The sequence below is a fragment of the Pleuronectes platessa genome, chromosome 2 (assembly GCF_947347685.1).
Source record: "Pleuronectes platessa chromosome 2, fPlePla1.1, whole genome shotgun sequence".
In the NCBI taxonomy this organism is placed as follows: Eukaryota; Metazoa; Chordata; class Actinopteri; order Pleuronectiformes; family Pleuronectidae; genus Pleuronectes; species Pleuronectes platessa.
The window spans coordinates 4,255,993-4,273,364 of NC_070627.1; the positions used below are offsets into that span (position 1 = coordinate 4,255,993).

A 17,372-nucleotide genomic window follows, 5' to 3' on the forward strand; every position below is an offset into this window, starting at 1 on the left:
CAGTATATCTGCCCCCGGCCCATGAGAGTGTCCCTAAAAAGGAAATCGGTCAAACTTCTCGACCAGCAGCTCCGGCAGACAGGAAATAGAGGAAGTTGAATGAGTTGAAAGGTGGCCGCGCGTTTCGTGCCGCTGAACTGCCGAGTCATCAAAACCTCACTGAGCGGCGGTAGCGACAAACTGCTGACGAGAACCTTTGGTGAATTCTTTCTTTACGGGTTTTTTTTTTTTTGTGCACCATGAAAAACAGATCTTTCCCAGCAGTGTCGGTGCTGGGAGTCAAAAAATGCTGAGGCCATGATGAGTTGCCGATATCTTCACATTTCCCAGGAACTTTCAAAGTCATAAAAAATTTAATTTCCCCAAAACAACTTCCTCAAAGCCATCAGATGTCGATGGAGAAATTCTGAATCATTTCATCCGTTTGACAATTTTCAAATTCCTGGAAGTTTTTTTGAGAATTTTACAGATTTTACAGTATAAATCATGGATCTTGATGAAAAGTTAAATAAGACATATTTAGGGGACAAGTGTTTGCAATTTTTGTAGCTGAATTAAATTTAAGAGATTTAAACTTGTTTTGGTAAAAGTAACCAACTATTAAGCAGTGCAAGAATTTCCTGGAAATTGGATTATTTCAATACTGGTGTTTCTTCTTTGGAAATGAAATGAGGAATAAAGCAATGATAACCAAACCAAACCAAATAGGAACTATGGTGACATGGGGAGTTTTCAGCTTCACTTTATTTCAGTGGCAAATCCCTGTTAACAACATGGAACATGAAAGAGGGATGAAGAATGGGGAGGGGCCACAGGGGCCGGCTTCCCATTCGTCAACAGGAAGGTACATATAACATGACAGACAATTAAACAAAACACAAAAAAATAATAAGCGCCGACAACAGTACAATTTGAGACATTTCAGAGTTCATGTTGGAAATATCAGGGACCTTCATGTCTTAGTACAAAATCTCCCAAAGCATCAATAATACTCATGTAATGATAAAAAAGCTTTAATATACAGTTTAGTAATACTGCTTCAATTATAATGTGCAAGAAATAAAACGTTCTGAAAGCAGATTGTGCAGAGCTGTGTGTGTGTGTGTGTGTGTGTGTGTGTGTGTCTGTTGCTTAAAATAACAGTAAAACATTTGGGGGAAATCCTCTTGCTTCTTGTGTCAGACTGAAAAAATGGAAACTTAGAAAAGAGATTTTTGGTTTTAAGATCAACTTTACATATAGAACAAGTAAATCAAAAAGCTTTGGAGTTGGCAATGTTTTTTTTTTTTTTTTTTTACACACTTTTGATTCACATTCACAACAAGAGGATTTACCAGAAATGACAAACTATTTATTTAAGGTATCGAAGAATAAAATCAGACTCCTGTGGACTCTCTGCAGCCCCCCCCCTTTCCGTGCAGCACCCATCTGTCTGTCAAATCATCCAATGCATAAATAATTCTGCTCGGTGAGGCTGTGCCAGAAGCTCCCAGTATACCAGCTCCTTGTGAGATCATGGGTCTCTCTCATCCTTTAATGGCAGTCTGGTGGTTGTCCAGCCTGTAAGAAGTAAGTTTAAAGTACGCTTCAAACAAAGCGCTTGTCGGTTCCTCTCACACCGTCCGAGACGACCTCCTGTCACAGGTTTCCAGCAGCCGACTGTGAGGAGACTAAGTTTTATAACTTTCCACTGTTAACACCCAGTTTAGTGGATGACCGGAACAGTGTGTCACTTTTCATTGAGTCTAAACTTTCGTGCGTAAACGTTGAAACCGGTTTAAAGCAGTTACACTTTGACTTTCTGAGGTATGAAGTGAGGACTTCAGTGAATGTGCACATGGCTTAACTTTTTATCGCCGGTGTAAACTGGTATTTGGTGTGATCCCGGTTCAAATCAGACCAATCTCCTCCTCTCTACATGTCACGTTGACCCGGTGTGGAGCGGTTTCTAAAAGTTTGCTTCTTTATCTTCCTTTGAATGATTCGTCGCTTCTCGATGACATCAGACTCCTACTTCCAGTGTGACCAGTAAGAGCCGGGACTCGGAATCCATGTGTTGTTAATGCCTATCAGCTCCCATCAACCACCAAGGTGATGATGAACAGTCACCCAGCAGTTCCCTGTCGAGCCAATCAGCCGGTGAGCTCCACAGGAAGTTCCCGGCTGCACAGAGCCTCCCACTGGCGAGCGAGTAGCGAGATCAGCCTCTCTCTGCTGTCGGCTCCTGGGACGAAGACGCACCACTGGACCTCACCCTCGGCCCCCCCGCCAGCTCCGCCGCCTCGGGTCAGGGCTTCTTCCCCTCCTGCCGCAAAATGGTCCATGGTGAGATGGCAGAGCAGGTCAGGACCGGGCAGGTCATCGAACACCAGGGTCAGAGCCTGAGGGTAGGTCTGGTAGCCCAGCAGGACGCGGTCCAGGTCCCGGATCCTTCGGGCCTCACGCAGCTGGTACCGCTCCCTGCAGGTGAACGAGATGAGGAAGATGAGGATGATGACAGACGGTCAATAAACATCACAGTAAAAAGGAAACAGCGTCTATCAATCTATCCTATATTTCTTCTTAATCACCTTTAATGTGACAAGAGAAATTTTAATGCATTAATAAAAGACATTTACCTTCTCAAATGGTCCATATTTTTATGATTTAAACAAAAGGACAAAGCAAAACAATCAAAATATCCCAACGTGTCTATATGTAAAAAGTGCGTCTCAACAAAAGGTCAAACCAGAAAGATTTAGCCCTGATGGAGCTGTTAGTGAGTTCCTTGTAAATAATAAATATGCTCTGATTAATATTTATTTCTTGCTATGCCACAGTCTGCAGTTCTTCCACCCAGTGACTGACTCAAACTTCACGCTCTGTTTTCAGGCTTCAGTGAATATTGATTTGAAATTGTTCTGTTTTCCTGAGGGCTCTCGGTCCCTGACTGAACTGTCTACACATCACACTCAGATTCTCGTCTGCCAGTCACTGTCTCCTCTTCTTCCTCTTTTCCTCGAGCAGACACACACGTGAGGGAACCGTGCTTTTTTATGGTTTTTCTTCCAGGGGAATCATCTATTTTTAATCGATTTTACTGGTTTATGTGTTTGATGGAACCAGTTCTCACTGACTCACTTGAGCTGTTTTCAGAAATGACCACCGGGTAAAATACGTAGAATTGACTACGGAGTTTACCCAGAGTTTCCTTCACACATGCCCAACACAGCGGGAGGTTTTCTGCACAGACGCGTCCACGACAGCATCAAATCCTCTGCATTATTCAGGCGAGAGGTTGAGCAGCCGGCTGCAGCACAGACGCAGGAAGTGACCCTGCTGCGTAGATCATGTGATCGTGTTTACAACACCCTGTCACCATTAACTCTCTTGACATCTTCTACGTGTGTGTTGCTGCTTTTTCACTGGGACGTTGTTTACTTTTTGTTTACTTCATTTTTGCTGTCACTCAGACATTTGCGGAGTCCAGTGAATGTCTGAAAGCTCCTTTGGTTAATATTTAATATTTAAATGTGATTATATGGGGAAGGGTGCAAGGCTTCACATGTGCTCACCTGGAGGGAGGTTCTTTTGCGAAGTCAGGCAGAGGATGGCTGATGTAGTCCTCGTCCAGTAGGAACACGTCGGTGCTGGTCAGGATCAGGGTCCTGGGCTGGAGAACGGGAGACAGGGCTGAGCCTGAGGTGGAGGAGGCCCCTGAAAGGGTGGAGCCTTGGGTGGGAAGACTGCTGGGAATCTGGACCTGTGGGAAAGGAACAACAGGAAGGAGAAGAGAGGAGATATCATCAGCGTTCCACTTAAATCTGCAGTGAATTATTTTTACCACTTGGGGGCAGTTAAAACAACCTGTGAACACACCAGTGAAATTATTAACTAACATTTAGCCCTCCACATCTGGCTTATGGAGGGTCTGAGTCATCAGCAAGAAAATAACCCTCAACTAACTCAAAGTATTAAACTACAGAGGAAGACAAATCCTTACCTGGAAAACCAGAAGATAGAGCAGGACATTAAAGGAGCGTGATGATGAAGGCGATGCACTGCCCTGAGTCTTCCTCTCTGCCACAATGAAGGTCAGGTCTCCCATCTCCTCCTCACTGGGGTAAATGAACTTCACCCGGCTGCTGTGGACCAGCTCATAGTTCTGCATCTTACCTGCAGGAGGAGACATTTAAAACAGTCATCAGCTTGATAAATATATCTGTGTACACATTCTATAATAAAGACAATAAACCCAACTGATCGAATTAAAGTGGACTGCTGGGTCTTGGTGGAGGTATGTTATCTACTGAGTGACATTCTAGTTTGTCTCTAATCTGGTTTTATCCAAAAAGTTGCCTTGTTAAAAAGACTTTCTCCCTCAGTGAAGAAAATTACATTTCTGAAATTCAGATTTGAGATAAACACAAATAACTTTTCCCCTTCAGCAGATCAACACTGGTGTCAAACTCTGAGAATACAATAAGCAAAATGTCCTTTTAGTGTCTGGGACTTTTGGGTAGGAGGTTTAAAAAAATACATTTAATCTATTCTCTGTACCAGCCTGGCTACCTGTGTTTGTGTTGGTGAACTGGGAGTAGAAGTCCTGATCCGATGGCTCTGGAGGAGGAAGCTGCTGCTGCAGACTGAGAGCTGACATCAGCTCCTGAAGAAAGACGCCCGTCCCATAACTGTCTCTGCTGAGACAGCACACGATGTGATCGGCTGAATGACCTACAAGGAAACCAGAACCATAGAGAGACAAGAGAGTGAATCATTTAACAGCCGTTCATGATTCAAACTTATACAAGCTCTGCAGACACTGCGGGCAATATATGTGTGTGTGTGTGTGTGTGTGTGTGTGTGTGTGTGTGTGTGTGTCTGTGTGTCTGTGTGTGTATCCACTGACCTACAACCCTGAAGTACTGGTCGAAAAGTCCCACATTGACAGACAGCAGCTCAGAAAGTCTGATGGACAGACAGCAGCACAGACATACATCTGGATCTCCAGAGTCTGTTATCTCCAACACTGACAGACACAGAGGGATGAAAACTACATTTAACAAAACTGAAAGTCGACATTTCAAACCCTCTTAGGCTGCAACGTTCACCACAGACCTGAATCTGATGTGTGAATATTGTCACAGTAAACTGATTGTGTCCAACACTTGTTTTTTAGTGAGTGCAAACAAATTAATTAATATGTTAATATTTTCTGACTGTGTTCATCCTACCTGAGTGATGACCGAGGCTGGAGGCGGAGTCTTCCAACAGGAAGTAGATTGTGTCATTGGAGAGCAGCAGACAGCAAGTGAGCTCAGCCTCTGGAGACTTGTAGAGAACCACAGACAGCCACAAGACCTGTCTCACCTCCTCCGTCTCAGACTTACATAAGTAACACAAAGAAAAAGAAAAAGTGAGGTGGAACATTTTAAATGACACCACAACAACATGACAACCTTCTGATGTGTTGACAAAGTTTAAAGGGATCAATGCAGTGGGAGAAAAGACTCTTCTTTCTTACTCTCTTTAACAATTAATCACTTTGGATTTAAAAAACAATTAATCAAGACACACACAGGGAGCAAAAGAACACAACTGCCTGGCTGTGTGTGTGTGTGTCCTACCAGTGCTATATATTTGTGGAAGAAGGCCAGCAGCTGCTGTCCTCTGAGGCCAACCAGGAGCTTTAGTCCTGGGGAGAGACCTGTGATGAGGTGAGGGGACGGCTGGTTCTCCTCCAGCTGGAGATGAGAGGAGTCCCAGCTGAAGGAAGGAGGGAGGGGCGGAAAAAAATCACTACACCTTTCATTCTATTGGTTGGGAAATTATCTGTTAGACTCCATTGAATGTTTATGTCACAATTTCATCAATTCTTCATCAACGAGACCCCTGATAATATCCGTGCATAGAGTGTTGGTACAGGGTCAAACTGGGACACCCTGTACAACCCTAATCAAAATACAACGGTGATATTAGCATGCTACTCTACAGCTGCTTAACAGAAACAGTGTTTTAAATTCTACCTGCTGGAGTTGTGTGATTTCCTGCTACAACAGCACTGGTCTCTCGATCTGCATCGTTCTGGAGACACAAACAATTGTCAAACAAGGACGTCACACTGGGAGAAGAAACCAGAGGAGACACAACTAAATGACTCAGTGAGATGAGACCTGGTAGTTCCGAGTGTATAAGCAGGTAGTTGGTGTTCACCATGTGTATGTTCTCCTTGGTGTGGACAGGTTTGTGCCAGGGCCAACAATTTGAGCCCCTCCAGAGAGCCTCTCTGCTGGCTCAGCTCCCCCAAGAAGGAGCTCCTGTCCTGGGACAGAGGGAAGAGCAGCAGCAGCCTCTGATTCCCCAGCAGCAGCTCCACGCTGTGACTCTTCCTGGACACAACATAATGGACACGTGATTGACAAGCAGGGAAACTGAAGTACACAACAAAAGGATACATATAAGATTAGAAATTGTGTAAGAAATCAAAAGTGCTTTGTGTTAAATTCCATCAATAAAGTAAAAGGTATATTTAAATAAAACGGATGAAATAATTTAGCATGTTAACAATATTGTTGCCATTAATTATTATTTGTTAAATAACAAAATTGCATAAATCCCTCAGCCGCAGTACCTCTGGTGGTGGTTTGGGCCGAGGCAGGAGGTGTAGCTGGTTCTGCCCCCGAACTGAGGAGCTCTCTCTCTGGGATGAAGCATCACTGAGCTGAGGGGCACACGGACTAGTCTGCACCAGGAGGAGGAAGAGGAGGAGGAGGGATTGAGGTCAGCGTTGCTCCTTTCTCTCTCTGCCAACTCTCTGAAGTCCATCTTCAGAACCCAGAGGTTGCGGTGGGTGAGGAAGAGGAGAGAAGGGAGGCTAGGTTCGTCTCTCTGGGACAGGATGTCCAACGGGAGGGATTGCGTGTCGGTGGAAGAGTCGGAGGAGGATGAGGTGGGAAGGAGGTGGGCAGGGTAGCCTCCCTGGGCCCCCTGACTCTCCTCTATCTCCCAGGAGTTGAGGAGCGAACGGGGGAGGAGCTGAGGAGAATTTGGGGGCTCTGGGTCAGTGTTGGAGTCTGCAGCCTGGAAAGACAAGTAGGTTTTGTTTTCACAATAAATATAAAATACATCTTGACCCAATTACTGGATGAACTGGGTCGTATAACCGGTGCAGTGACTTGGATCTCATCCTGATCTCTGACCTGCATCAGCGCCGTCAGCTCGGTCCTGGTCTGCCGGAGCTCCTCAGCCTCGGAGAAAACGTACCAGCGGGTTGGACCGGACCGGAGCCCCAAGGCCAGGCAGCAGTCAGGGAGCTCGCCTCGGGAGGACAGGAGGAGCGAGGAGTACGGCAGGAGGAAGTCCACCTGCAGGCTCGACAGCACCTCCTTCACAGGTGGATTCTGCTCTAGGTCTGAGGAGAACAGGAGGACACATTGTTTATAACCTTTAGGTTCTGGTTTCCTGCATTAATGTTACAAAATGCGATTTGATCTTTCTTTAAATCACATCAGCAGATTCTTCTTGTGAACAGCAGACAAATAGAAAAAAGGGGCACAGCCTTCATGTTTGTTGAGGCTGACTGTGTGTTCACCTGCGTCCTGATTGGTCCACGAGAAACTATTTGATAGGTGCAGTATTCCCAACAGTCGGTCTGTCAGCACCAGGCACGCCTCCCTCTGCTCCACCTCCTCCTCTACCTGAAGGCAGTAGCACCACAGAACCCTACTGATGTGCATCTCCTCCTGCTCCTCTGCACACAGCTCCCCCGGGAGGCTGCCGGGCTCCTCTGCAGAAGGAACAGTGAGCGACATAGAGGAGGAGCAGACCAACTCTTCCACAGAGTCATCCAGACCCATCTCAAAGTATCCGTCCCCAGAGCCGGGACTGGAACAATGAGAATAAAAGGAAGGAATCAGGAGTCACTCTTTAGTTCTTTAAATAATTCATGTCTTTCTGGTTTAAGAATATTTATCCATATACCAGGTGCAAATTCTGAAAATCCAAGATTCTGGATGAATTACCTGGAACTGCCCACATCTGTGCTCTCCTCTTGGGACTGAACCTCTCTGCATTGAGACCCTGTCACATCCTTCCTCTCCTCCTGCTCATTTCTCTTCTTCTTCTCCTCTTTCAGGGTTGCACTGAGACACTGAGAGAGGTGAGTAGTGAAGTCTTTGTTGGAGGAGAGGGAGAGCAAGTGAGAAGGAAGCAGAGGACACCAGGTGGCGCTGCACGTCGCGCAACTAATTTCAACTTGTCGGGAGGAGGAAGAGGAGCAGAGGCAGCTGGAGCACAGAGAGAAGGAAACATGGATTAATTCAAAACTTAGTGTTGTGTCCTGAATACAGAAGAGAAACCTGATGCTGTTCTCCACTAGAGGGCAGCCGCGTCTCCTGTTGGACACAGAGCGACCTACATGTGCCTCCATCTTGAATCTGAAGTGTATCTGATCAGAGTTTACTAAGACACATCCATACAGATCTGAATAAATACATTTATTCAGTCCTGTCTTAATTTAATTTGACTCAACACACACACATCAACCAAAAGAGCTTTAAACAAAAGTGTCTGCATTTAGAATTGTTTGCTTCTACTATGGAGGAAATATGTTATTTGATACTGACCAGACAGAACCAGCAGTAGCAGCAGCAGCAGCGGTAGTAGTAGTAGTAGTAGTACTGGTAGTAGTGGTAGTGGAAGTAATACTTGACGGAGCGCCACAGTTTGTGTGTTCAGTCAGACAGACAGCCGGGTGTTGTCTCTGCAGGCAAACACATTAGAACCTTGTTGACATTTAACACAAACATTAAAACACTAAATCAAGGAGAATGTCTTTTTAATATCGTGTATTCTTTTTGTTTTATTGTCATGTGAAATGATCTCTCTCACATGCTCCAGATACTTCACTAGGGGGCTGCTAGGTAAATGTCCACAGAAACTGACTTTTGTGTCCTCGCTCGCTCGCAGCCCCTCAAGAGCTCGGTGCATGTCTGAGAGCAGCTAAACTCACTTACAGTGACCTGGGTGGGTTCATCAGACGGGAGGTGTGTGTTGGTGTGAAAGCTTTCGGGGGGAGGTGCAGCGTCCACAGGAGGGGGAACACTGGGGGAAACTGGAGCTTCTTCTCTTATCGTCACTTCTGAAACAGGAAACCAAACTGTGGTTAAATAACAGTGATGATCTGCAGAAAGTTGAGGGATGTGACTTTGCTCGGGGCTCATGTCAGAATCCTTGCAAGGATTTGGACATTTTTTCCAAATCTTATGAATCACAATCAAGTAGTTAGTTAGTAGAGGTTAGTAGTGAGCATTAGCAGATCGTCATGTGACCTGTAGTGAAACATTAGTGAGTATCAGTCGTGGATTATTTAGTCTGAAGTCCCACAGCTGTTTGTAAATCCACCACTCAATCTGTGTGTAATTGCTCTGATACAAGTTCCCTGATGGACAAACTATGTGATAGAGACACGGTTTCTACATTATAATAATTAATATCATATTTCTGTACTTGATAATAATAATAATAATAATAGACTTGTATATGCACCCCCCTCCTTCAGACCTGCACAGCCTGATACATACATGATTACCTTGGCTGGGGCAGGCAACCTGCTGGGCCGGACAGGAAGAGGCGGAAGTGGAAGAGGAAGAGGAGGAAGAGGAGGTGACAGCAGGAGGAGCGAGAGCAGAGGAGCAGCAGGAGGAGGAGGAGGAGGAGGAGGGGGGATAGGAGGAGGAGAGGTAAGGAGGTGCAGCAGCAGACAGCCTGGTCTCCTCACTGATCTGACGAGAGGACAGAGAGGAGGAAGCCTTCAGAGAGCTGTGTCACCTACATCATCAACCTGATCACCTCCTAAAACCTGCAACTCCATCAGCAGCAGAGCAACAGGCTGCCGCACTTTATAAAGACCTGCTCCAGTAGAACAAGTACATTAATGAGATTCTGTTGACACCAAACTGAAGTTCAAGAGCTACATCTTTGTGCTGAAAGTTATTGTTATGTTGTAAATCATTGAAAACACTTGTCATCAGTGTTATTTCCTGCTGAGCAACGTCCTAAAACTTCAGGAAATAATAAAAACAGCCAAGTACAACAAAGAGGGACCAGTCTTCAAAATAAAAGCATTTACTGCTTAAAAGTTGGTGAAATTAACACTAACTTTTCAGTTTGGTCCATGTCCCATCCACAAACATAGAAGAGGTGGTGGTTTCATTACAAGTCAACTGTGCAGATGATGTGAGAATATAAAAAGATGTGATCATTGGTCTGCAGCTGTTCTGACACCAACACACACAGATAGCAGATAAATACAAGCTGCTGTGGTGACTGATGTGATACATGTTCAGGTTTCATAGATATGTGGGTGACTAACATGTCAGAAGCACTAGGAGCCAGATCTACTGATCTCTGATTGGTCCAGGATCAGATTAGAATCATAAAGCCACCACAGCAGATGTCCGGGTTAATCAATCTGAAAACTATGATGATGGAATGTGACACAGTTTCAAAAATGTGAATTCAAATGTCAAAGTCAAAGCAGTGCACAACATGAATGAATTTCCTCTGATAGTGTGAGTGATAAAACTAAAAATTCTGAGCTGAGAGGTGAGATCATCTTAGCGCTGCTCTTTCACAGTCTAAGACATTCAGGTTTTCTTTATTGATCTACACGGAATACATGAATTCAAAGGAATCACTTCTTTAAACATTTCAGATTTCCATGTATTGACCATATTTCCATGTAAACAGATGTTTCAGTTTTGCTGACGCCCACTCTTTCTTTTTATGAGACCTTTTTAAATGAGTGTACCTTCTTGTCGCTGCTGCTCATCCTGTCTTTGACTTCTTTGGCTTTCTGAATGGCTTTCAACACTTCCACTGTGTCCAGCTCCTTCTCTGTCGTCACGTTACTGTCCAGACAAACCTGACGCACAGTCACAGGATAGATGAATGGATAAGATGGATGCTGCAATAGTAGTGGTACAGTAGTAATATGAACAGTTTGTTGATGGTGTTCATGTACCTCTGCTGCTCTGTCTCCAAACTGGGCCAGGACTTTGGTTCTGTAGTCTGGGATGATGCACATGGGATTACTGGACAGGTTCAGTTTCTCCAGACAGGGCAGAGAGCAGATGTTCCTAATCTCCTCCAACTGAAAACATTGAAACATTCACTTATCACTGAGTCAGTTGTTAAACTCAGCATTCAGGAGACTATAGTAGAGCAATGACAGAAATGATCAAATAGAGGTTATGATAAATTAAATACTCAGTTTCCTTCTTTTTTTATAATAGTACATTTAACACCATGTTTTCTTTCAGTTCCTGTAATTATAAGAATGCACAAGTTTGCCAAAACACAGTAAAAGAATATCAGGACATCCTCAGTGGGGTTACCTGGGCGAGTTGGTTGTGGCTGAGGTCCAGGTTGACCAGAGAGTAGAGCTTGGTGAGGCCGGTGAGCCGCTCCAGTTGGTTTCCAGCCAGGCTGAGGGTCTTTATGTTTCCCAGACGGGTGTGAGCATCCTCAAGGACCCGCAGGCTGTTATAGGACAGATCCACGTGGACCAGGTTGTACAGGTGCTGCAAACACAAAACAACTAGTTCTGTACTGTCCTTTTTAGAACAAAAAACAAATGAGGTGTTCTTTTTTTTTATAGCACCATAAACTCAAAACATGACATTTGAAACATCACCCTGGACTCATTGGGGGAGACGATCATCCGACACTTAACAGACTAAACAATTCTTTTAATTTATTGAGAAAATACTATAATCTTTCATTTCAGAACTAGAGATGGTACTGAGAGTCTCTCCTGAGCTCACGTGTTCACATACCTGGAGATTTTCCACTGAGGTCAGCTGATTATGACTCAGATCCAGAAACTCCACCTGTCGAATCAGTTTCTATAGCAGAGATAAATTCAGTGTCAGCACAAAGAAACTGAAAAATGCAGCGTAAACGTTTCTGTTGTTTGCTTATTTACAGATCCAGAGGTTTTAACCCGGTGTCATGACACAGGACAGTGTGCTCTGACCTCCAGATATAACATCTCTCTGACCAATCGGTGTTGACAGAGGAGCGGGTAAAGGTCTGCACAGTATCAATGTGTCTCTTTAATCGAACACAAGCAAATGTAAATCATCTGGAACTGCAGGACAGCCACTGATCAGCTCTCGCAACTTCTTGGTAATTTACAGGATTTAAAGTTACTTAACCTCATATTTTACATTTATCTAAAAAACTCCAAACTTGTTTCGTTTAACAAGTTCAGTTGCGCGTGTCTCACCACTGAGCTATCGATGGTGCTGATGCTGTTGTGGCTCATGTCCAGCGTGGTCAGGTCGTTCCACACAGGGATAACAGCAGTGACGGGACAACCAGACTCCGCCCCCTCAGGCTCCCACTGCGAGAACTCGCTCGCCTCCGGGACCAGGATCGACTGGGGGACATCATAAAGATCATAACACATGTGCATCAGTGGACAACACACTTTAAACTGCATAAACATGCAGCACTATTTAAACTCAGCTTTACCATCATTGTCTCCGAGCAGTGGTGGATACTCATGGTCACCAGACTCGACCTCAGAGAAGATAAACCTTGAATCTGCTGCGAGCTGCACTGACTGATCTGAAGTCAGACACAGACACGTGTTAGGATTTTCTTCACATATTGGCAAAATACAAATTAATTTCTGAACAGCCATCTATTGTCCTACATCTTATATGCAACAATTAAACAGCATGGTACTTTAATAAAATATTAACAATTGGTTTAACCCACTGGTATTTCTCGTGGCAGCTAGTGAAGGTAGCAACATTTTATTGTTTAATTGTTAAGTTGTACAGATCAAACATGAGGTTTCTTGAGGCAGAAATCCTGCATGGGTACAATGTTGAGGACAAACAGACAGTTACCTCAATCTGCAGCAATGACTTGAAAACAGACAGGTCGAAGGGGAGACTGTTCTCCTGGATGTTACTGGTTCCAACTGGACCACTGGTACCAGAGATCTGATAAACAGAGACAAAACCAGTAAGAACGTTCACTAAAAGCGGCAGAGGTGGGGATAGACTGTACGATTTGGATGTGAATGACGTAAAGAGATGTGTGACCTTGAGGTATCGCAGCCTGCACGTGAAGTCGAGGATGTGTCCCAGGTCGGTTTTGGCGTCTCCATTGCAGCAGGTTGGTTTGGCCAGACGCAGCTGCTGAGTGACGGAGTAAAGCTGCAGAGGATGGAGAGAAAATACCTCGCCAGCCTGCAGCAGCTGCTCACCTGCAGAAACACAGACACACACAGAGGTGTTAGACTCACTGTGCAAGGTTTCATCTGAACAACTGATATTTCTGTCGGGCAGTCAGTTATGTTGACAACACCTGCAATGTTTTTATACGTTGTTTTGTTATATTTGTGTAAAGGCCACCAACCGTATGACAAACTAACAATTATTTTGTGGAAAGTTGAAAGATGCAGCTGAGACTTGTTCAGCTACAACAACCAACAAGTTTAAACTGTTATTTAAATATTTAAAAAAAAGGTTTAATGATTTAAAATGTATTTAACATTGTGAATAAAATCTGGTATGTTAGGTCAGCTCAGTTTTGATTTCTGGAAGACAGTCAGCCATTTTACTAATGTCCACTTCATATACACCCAAAGTATATAATTATTTATGTATTGTCTCTGATGAATAAAGTAAAGTGTGAGGGCATCTAGGATCCCTGCACTTTATATCTTTACTCAACAACAGTGTACAACAGTTCTCAGTGAGAGCCTCGGCCTTTGGGGAGCGTCACCACTGCGCTGAAGTTATTTCATTAACAGTTCTTGAAATTCTAGATGAGAGAAAATGGGCCACAGGAAGCAAACCTTTATGAAACAGCTCCTCAGCCAGTGCTGCTGTGATGCCGTTGATTTCCTGAAAGAGATAAACAGTCTGTTAAAACCTGGATTCAATTAAAACAAATATATTTTTTAAGTTTGTGGTTGAATCATCTTTTCTCTGCAGCTCAACAGAGAGTCAACCATAGTTAATATTTACCGACGTTGCCTTTCATGATTATGTTTTTCGAACACGCTGTTTAAAAGATAACGTGATTAGTTAAACCACATTTAAAAACATCTGCAGAGGCCTGAATGTCCCTTCAGACATTGAACAACACTTAAACGATTTCCTTTAAAACCATGTTATGGTTAAATAGAGTTAAAGCATTGAAGCATGTGAATAATAACCACCACAACGTTTCTCTGATTATTTGGACTATAAACGTCTGGGATTTTCACGTGTTGATCATCTCACATCATATGAGAAGGTTTTCCTATTGGCTGTTTACGCTGCAGCTTCTGTGAACTCAGACAACACACTGCTCTGTTGTTCTGTCTTCATCATATGATCAGTCACTGACATCACACAGCCTCAATCTACAGCAGATCTGGAACAGAGATTCTCAGCCTGGAAAAAAATATCTGAATTTAAAATAAACCTGTTTGAAGTGTTCTCTCACTTCTATTATATCCTATAAACACATCAGACAGTTCCTGGAACTGTTGACAGGTCTATCATGCTGCACTTCATAGAAGAATCTGAGTTAAGACTTAACTGAGGTTTATTCAATCGAACTTTTTTACTGTATTTACCACCAGATCAGACATTTATTTAGAAATAAGAGTTCAGCTAAATTACTCAGGTTTTTCCTTTTCCAATTACAAAAAAAAAGTGTTGTATTATCTATTAAAGTCAGAATATAATGAAAAACACATTTTCACCACCTCAACTTGCTTTAACAATTAGAAACGCAAATGTGTTTCGTTTAGACACAAAAAAGGCCAATCATCAGATTGAGGAAGCTTTGACAAGTGAATGGTTGTTATTTTTCGATTTATAAAGGCCAAGACCAACAGAAGGACTTTCAATTCCACCAAATAAGGAGACTCACATGTTTCTAAAGAAAAGACTGTTGTGTCAACAGTTTGAGAAACACCCCTTCCTGTTTCAACATGTCTTCGTGTCCATGCACAAATCCAGGTCCATTAAAAAAGTTGTTTTCCCAGTTTGGTTTGAGTGGGATGAACCAGAACTCCGACTGTGAGCCAGAAAGTATCACCCAACATCAGTGTTGGACCACATTAATTATCATGTAGCTGCATGGGAGACTAATCCTAATTTAAAGTGTCCATATACATTTGGCCGTGTGGTGTACTTGCTGGCTGCAGTTTCTGAGCAGTACTCAAACACATGGCATTATGACAGAGAGTCCAACAGGCTGAGATCAGGTTGCAGTACAATGTTCAGAAGATTGTGATAATAATAATAAACTCACATAAAGGTGAAAGTGAAGGAAGGAGGCGAGCGGAGTGGGCGTGGATTGTGGGAACTGCTGCAGCAGCGTCTGCAGGTACAGCTCCAGCTCCTTCTGACGCCGCTCCACCAGACTCTTTGAGTTCTTTCCCAAAATCTTTTTGGGAGGAAGGAGCCGTCGGTCAACCTTCTTTTCTGCCGCCAGCTGGAAGGAATAATAATTAAATAGAAATTAAAAATAACCATTCATTGTAAATCTAGTCTGGTTTGTTCGCAGCTCATTTCTGGGAAGTTTAATCCCAAAGTCTGAACCACCTACTTCCCGTTTCATTTTCAGAACTCAGACGTTGAGGCTTTAGTAAATTAAACACAACTCAAAACTGATTTACGTCACTATTAACACATTTTTCTGATGGCAGATTTATAATCATAATATTAACAGAATAAGTCCGCCATTATTCTACGAGGTTCTGAAATTTTAAATACATTTGATTCAGTGTTTTGTGCTCTCAGTCAAACTGAACTCAAGACAAGAACACACAGTTTGAGGAAGAGGCTGAAGTTTGAGTCTCTTACTTTCTCGTGCAGGTCGTGGAAGTCACTGTAACGGTGCTTCACAGTCCATCTGTGATCTCTATCCATCACCTCAATGATGTAAACCTGAAACACCAAACAGCAAAGGATCAATAAACACCAAAGACCATCTCCCACCTCTTTTAAGGTGGGGGAATTAAATAGTTGGATCTGTTCTGAGATCAGTCAGTGTCTGAACTTATTGATTGTCTCTCAGCTATTTCCTCACTCATCAAAGAAATCTTGAATTCATACACTCGCTACATTTAATACATGTTTAATACATTATCTTTACTTAAATTACTTACTTATCCTACTTCTATGTTATTTAATCAGGCTCTGGTCTCCCTGCATTTACTCCTTATACGCTTGATATTTTTTTACTGTAACTTTAGAGCAACAACTGGCACAGTTTCTTTCTGTGGGACTAATAAAGCTCTATCTTGTTTTTATTATCTCACAAAAATCTTGATTGCTCAAATAACTACAGACTCATAAGAGAGGGATGATTATCTCATGTCAACTTCCGTCATCAATAACCTATTCATGGAACTCTTATTTTATTTTTAAAATAAGAATGTGGTTTGATTTTTTAATCATTTCAAATCCAAATGTTTTATTTTCCTGGTACAAAAACAGGCTCTCTCTTAACTTGTGATCAGAAACACTAGGTTAGTCTAAAGCACAACTTTGTACAGCTTCAGTTATTTATCTTTAATTTATTTATATTTGGTTTCAATGCTCTGCCTCGGGTAACTTGTGTCTTCAGATCACCTTGTACTTTAAATATTAGTATTGGCACAGTACTTCTTCCCAGTGACAGCTGGTAGTAGCTCTGGTGGTTAGACTTTCATCTCTCTGCATTTTCCTCACTATCTTTCTATCTGTGGGACTCTGGACTCTCGCTCCTGTTGAACAATCGTGTGGTTTTCTTAAACCCACATTGTGTAAATCTACCGTAACACAACATGTCACCGTGCACACGATGAATATCCTCCCGGACAAAGACGCAGGACGCGGCGGTGAAGTGTGTGAACTTCAGAGGACACGATGGGAACACTCTGTCACAGTTAGCACTAGCACGGCAGCTAGCTGTTAGCTTGTCTGTTTCCTGTAAACACCCACCTCCGGGAGGATAAAGACACAAATTCTGCCATGCAAATAAACAACTAACAACTCAACAATGTGTGTGTGTGCGGGTGTGTTATCACGTCTCTGGCATTAGCTCCCGGTCACTTTGACACAGCCCAGGCTAGGCTAGCTCCAAGCTAGGCTAAGTGACGTGCGGGCGGGACGCGGCTTACAGTGTAGTTCTCCACCAGCTCCGAGCCGACGACACACACTTGTCTCTGCGGCAGCTCCTGGGGGAAAGACCCGGACTCCATCCCGGGACCGACAGGGACCCGCTCCGCAGCAGAAACACCCAGAAACACGTCCTGGTACAACGGGTTCGGAGGATGAGCAGCGTCTTCCCTCCGTTAGCCGCCGCCTCCCGACGCCATGTTTGTTGTGATG

At 43.5% G+C, this 17,372-nt stretch overlaps 1 protein-coding gene across 3 annotated transcripts; it reads right to left on the minus strand.

Annotated features, from left to right (window-relative positions):
- Positions 1–726: 726 nt before the first annotated feature.
- nisch (nischarin) lies at positions 727–17,372 on the minus strand. 3 transcript variants are annotated; one of them, XM_053435523.1, is made up of 28 exons: positions 17,162–17,372; positions 15,861–15,944; positions 15,307–15,489; positions 13,856–13,904; positions 13,098–13,261; positions 12,900–12,995; positions 12,517–12,612; positions 12,269–12,421; positions 11,817–11,885; positions 11,376–11,561; positions 11,003–11,131; positions 10,790–10,903; positions 9,569–9,761; positions 8,994–9,118; positions 8,604–8,740; positions 8,001–8,264; positions 7,571–7,863; positions 7,179–7,390; positions 6,611–7,059; positions 6,193–6,368; positions 6,006–6,063; positions 5,607–5,745; positions 5,214–5,364; positions 4,889–5,008; positions 4,552–4,713; positions 3,983–4,155; positions 3,555–3,742; positions 727–2,460 (listed from the first exon to the last, which is right to left on the minus strand). In XM_053435523.1, the coding sequence occupies exons 1-28, from the start codon at positions 17,240–17,242 to the stop codon at positions 2,133–2,135; spliced, it is 4,572 nt and encodes a 1,523-aa protein (XP_053291498.1). In that variant the 5' UTR covers positions 17,243–17,372; the 3' UTR covers positions 727–2,132. The 3 variants fall into 3 exon arrangements, with proteins under 3 accessions (XP_053291498.1, XP_053291499.1, XP_053291500.1); XM_053435524.1 differs by lacking the exons at positions 727–2,460; positions 3,555–3,742; positions 3,983–4,155; ... (1 more) ...; positions 4,889–5,008; positions 5,214–5,364 and having other exon boundaries at positions 6,153–6,368; XM_053435525.1 differs by lacking the exons at positions 727–2,460; positions 3,555–3,742; positions 3,983–4,155; ... (9 more) ...; positions 8,001–8,264; positions 8,604–8,740 and having other exon boundaries at positions 9,561–9,761.

Excerpts from the sequence above, each read along its gene's own strand:
- nisch (XM_053435523.1), bottom strand. The coding sequence starts at position 17,242 with ATGGAGTCCGGGTCTTTCCCCCAGGAGCTGCCGCAGAGACAAGTGTGT. Across the intron at positions 12,422-12,516 it reads ACTGCTCGGAGACAATGATG|TCGATCCTGGTCCCGGAGGC; the intron begins GTAAAGCTGAGT and ends GATGTCCCCCAG. Across the intron at positions 5,746-6,005 it reads AAATCACACAACTCCAGCAG|CTGGGACTCCTCTCATCTCC; the intron begins GTAGAATTTAAA and ends TCCTTCCTTCAG.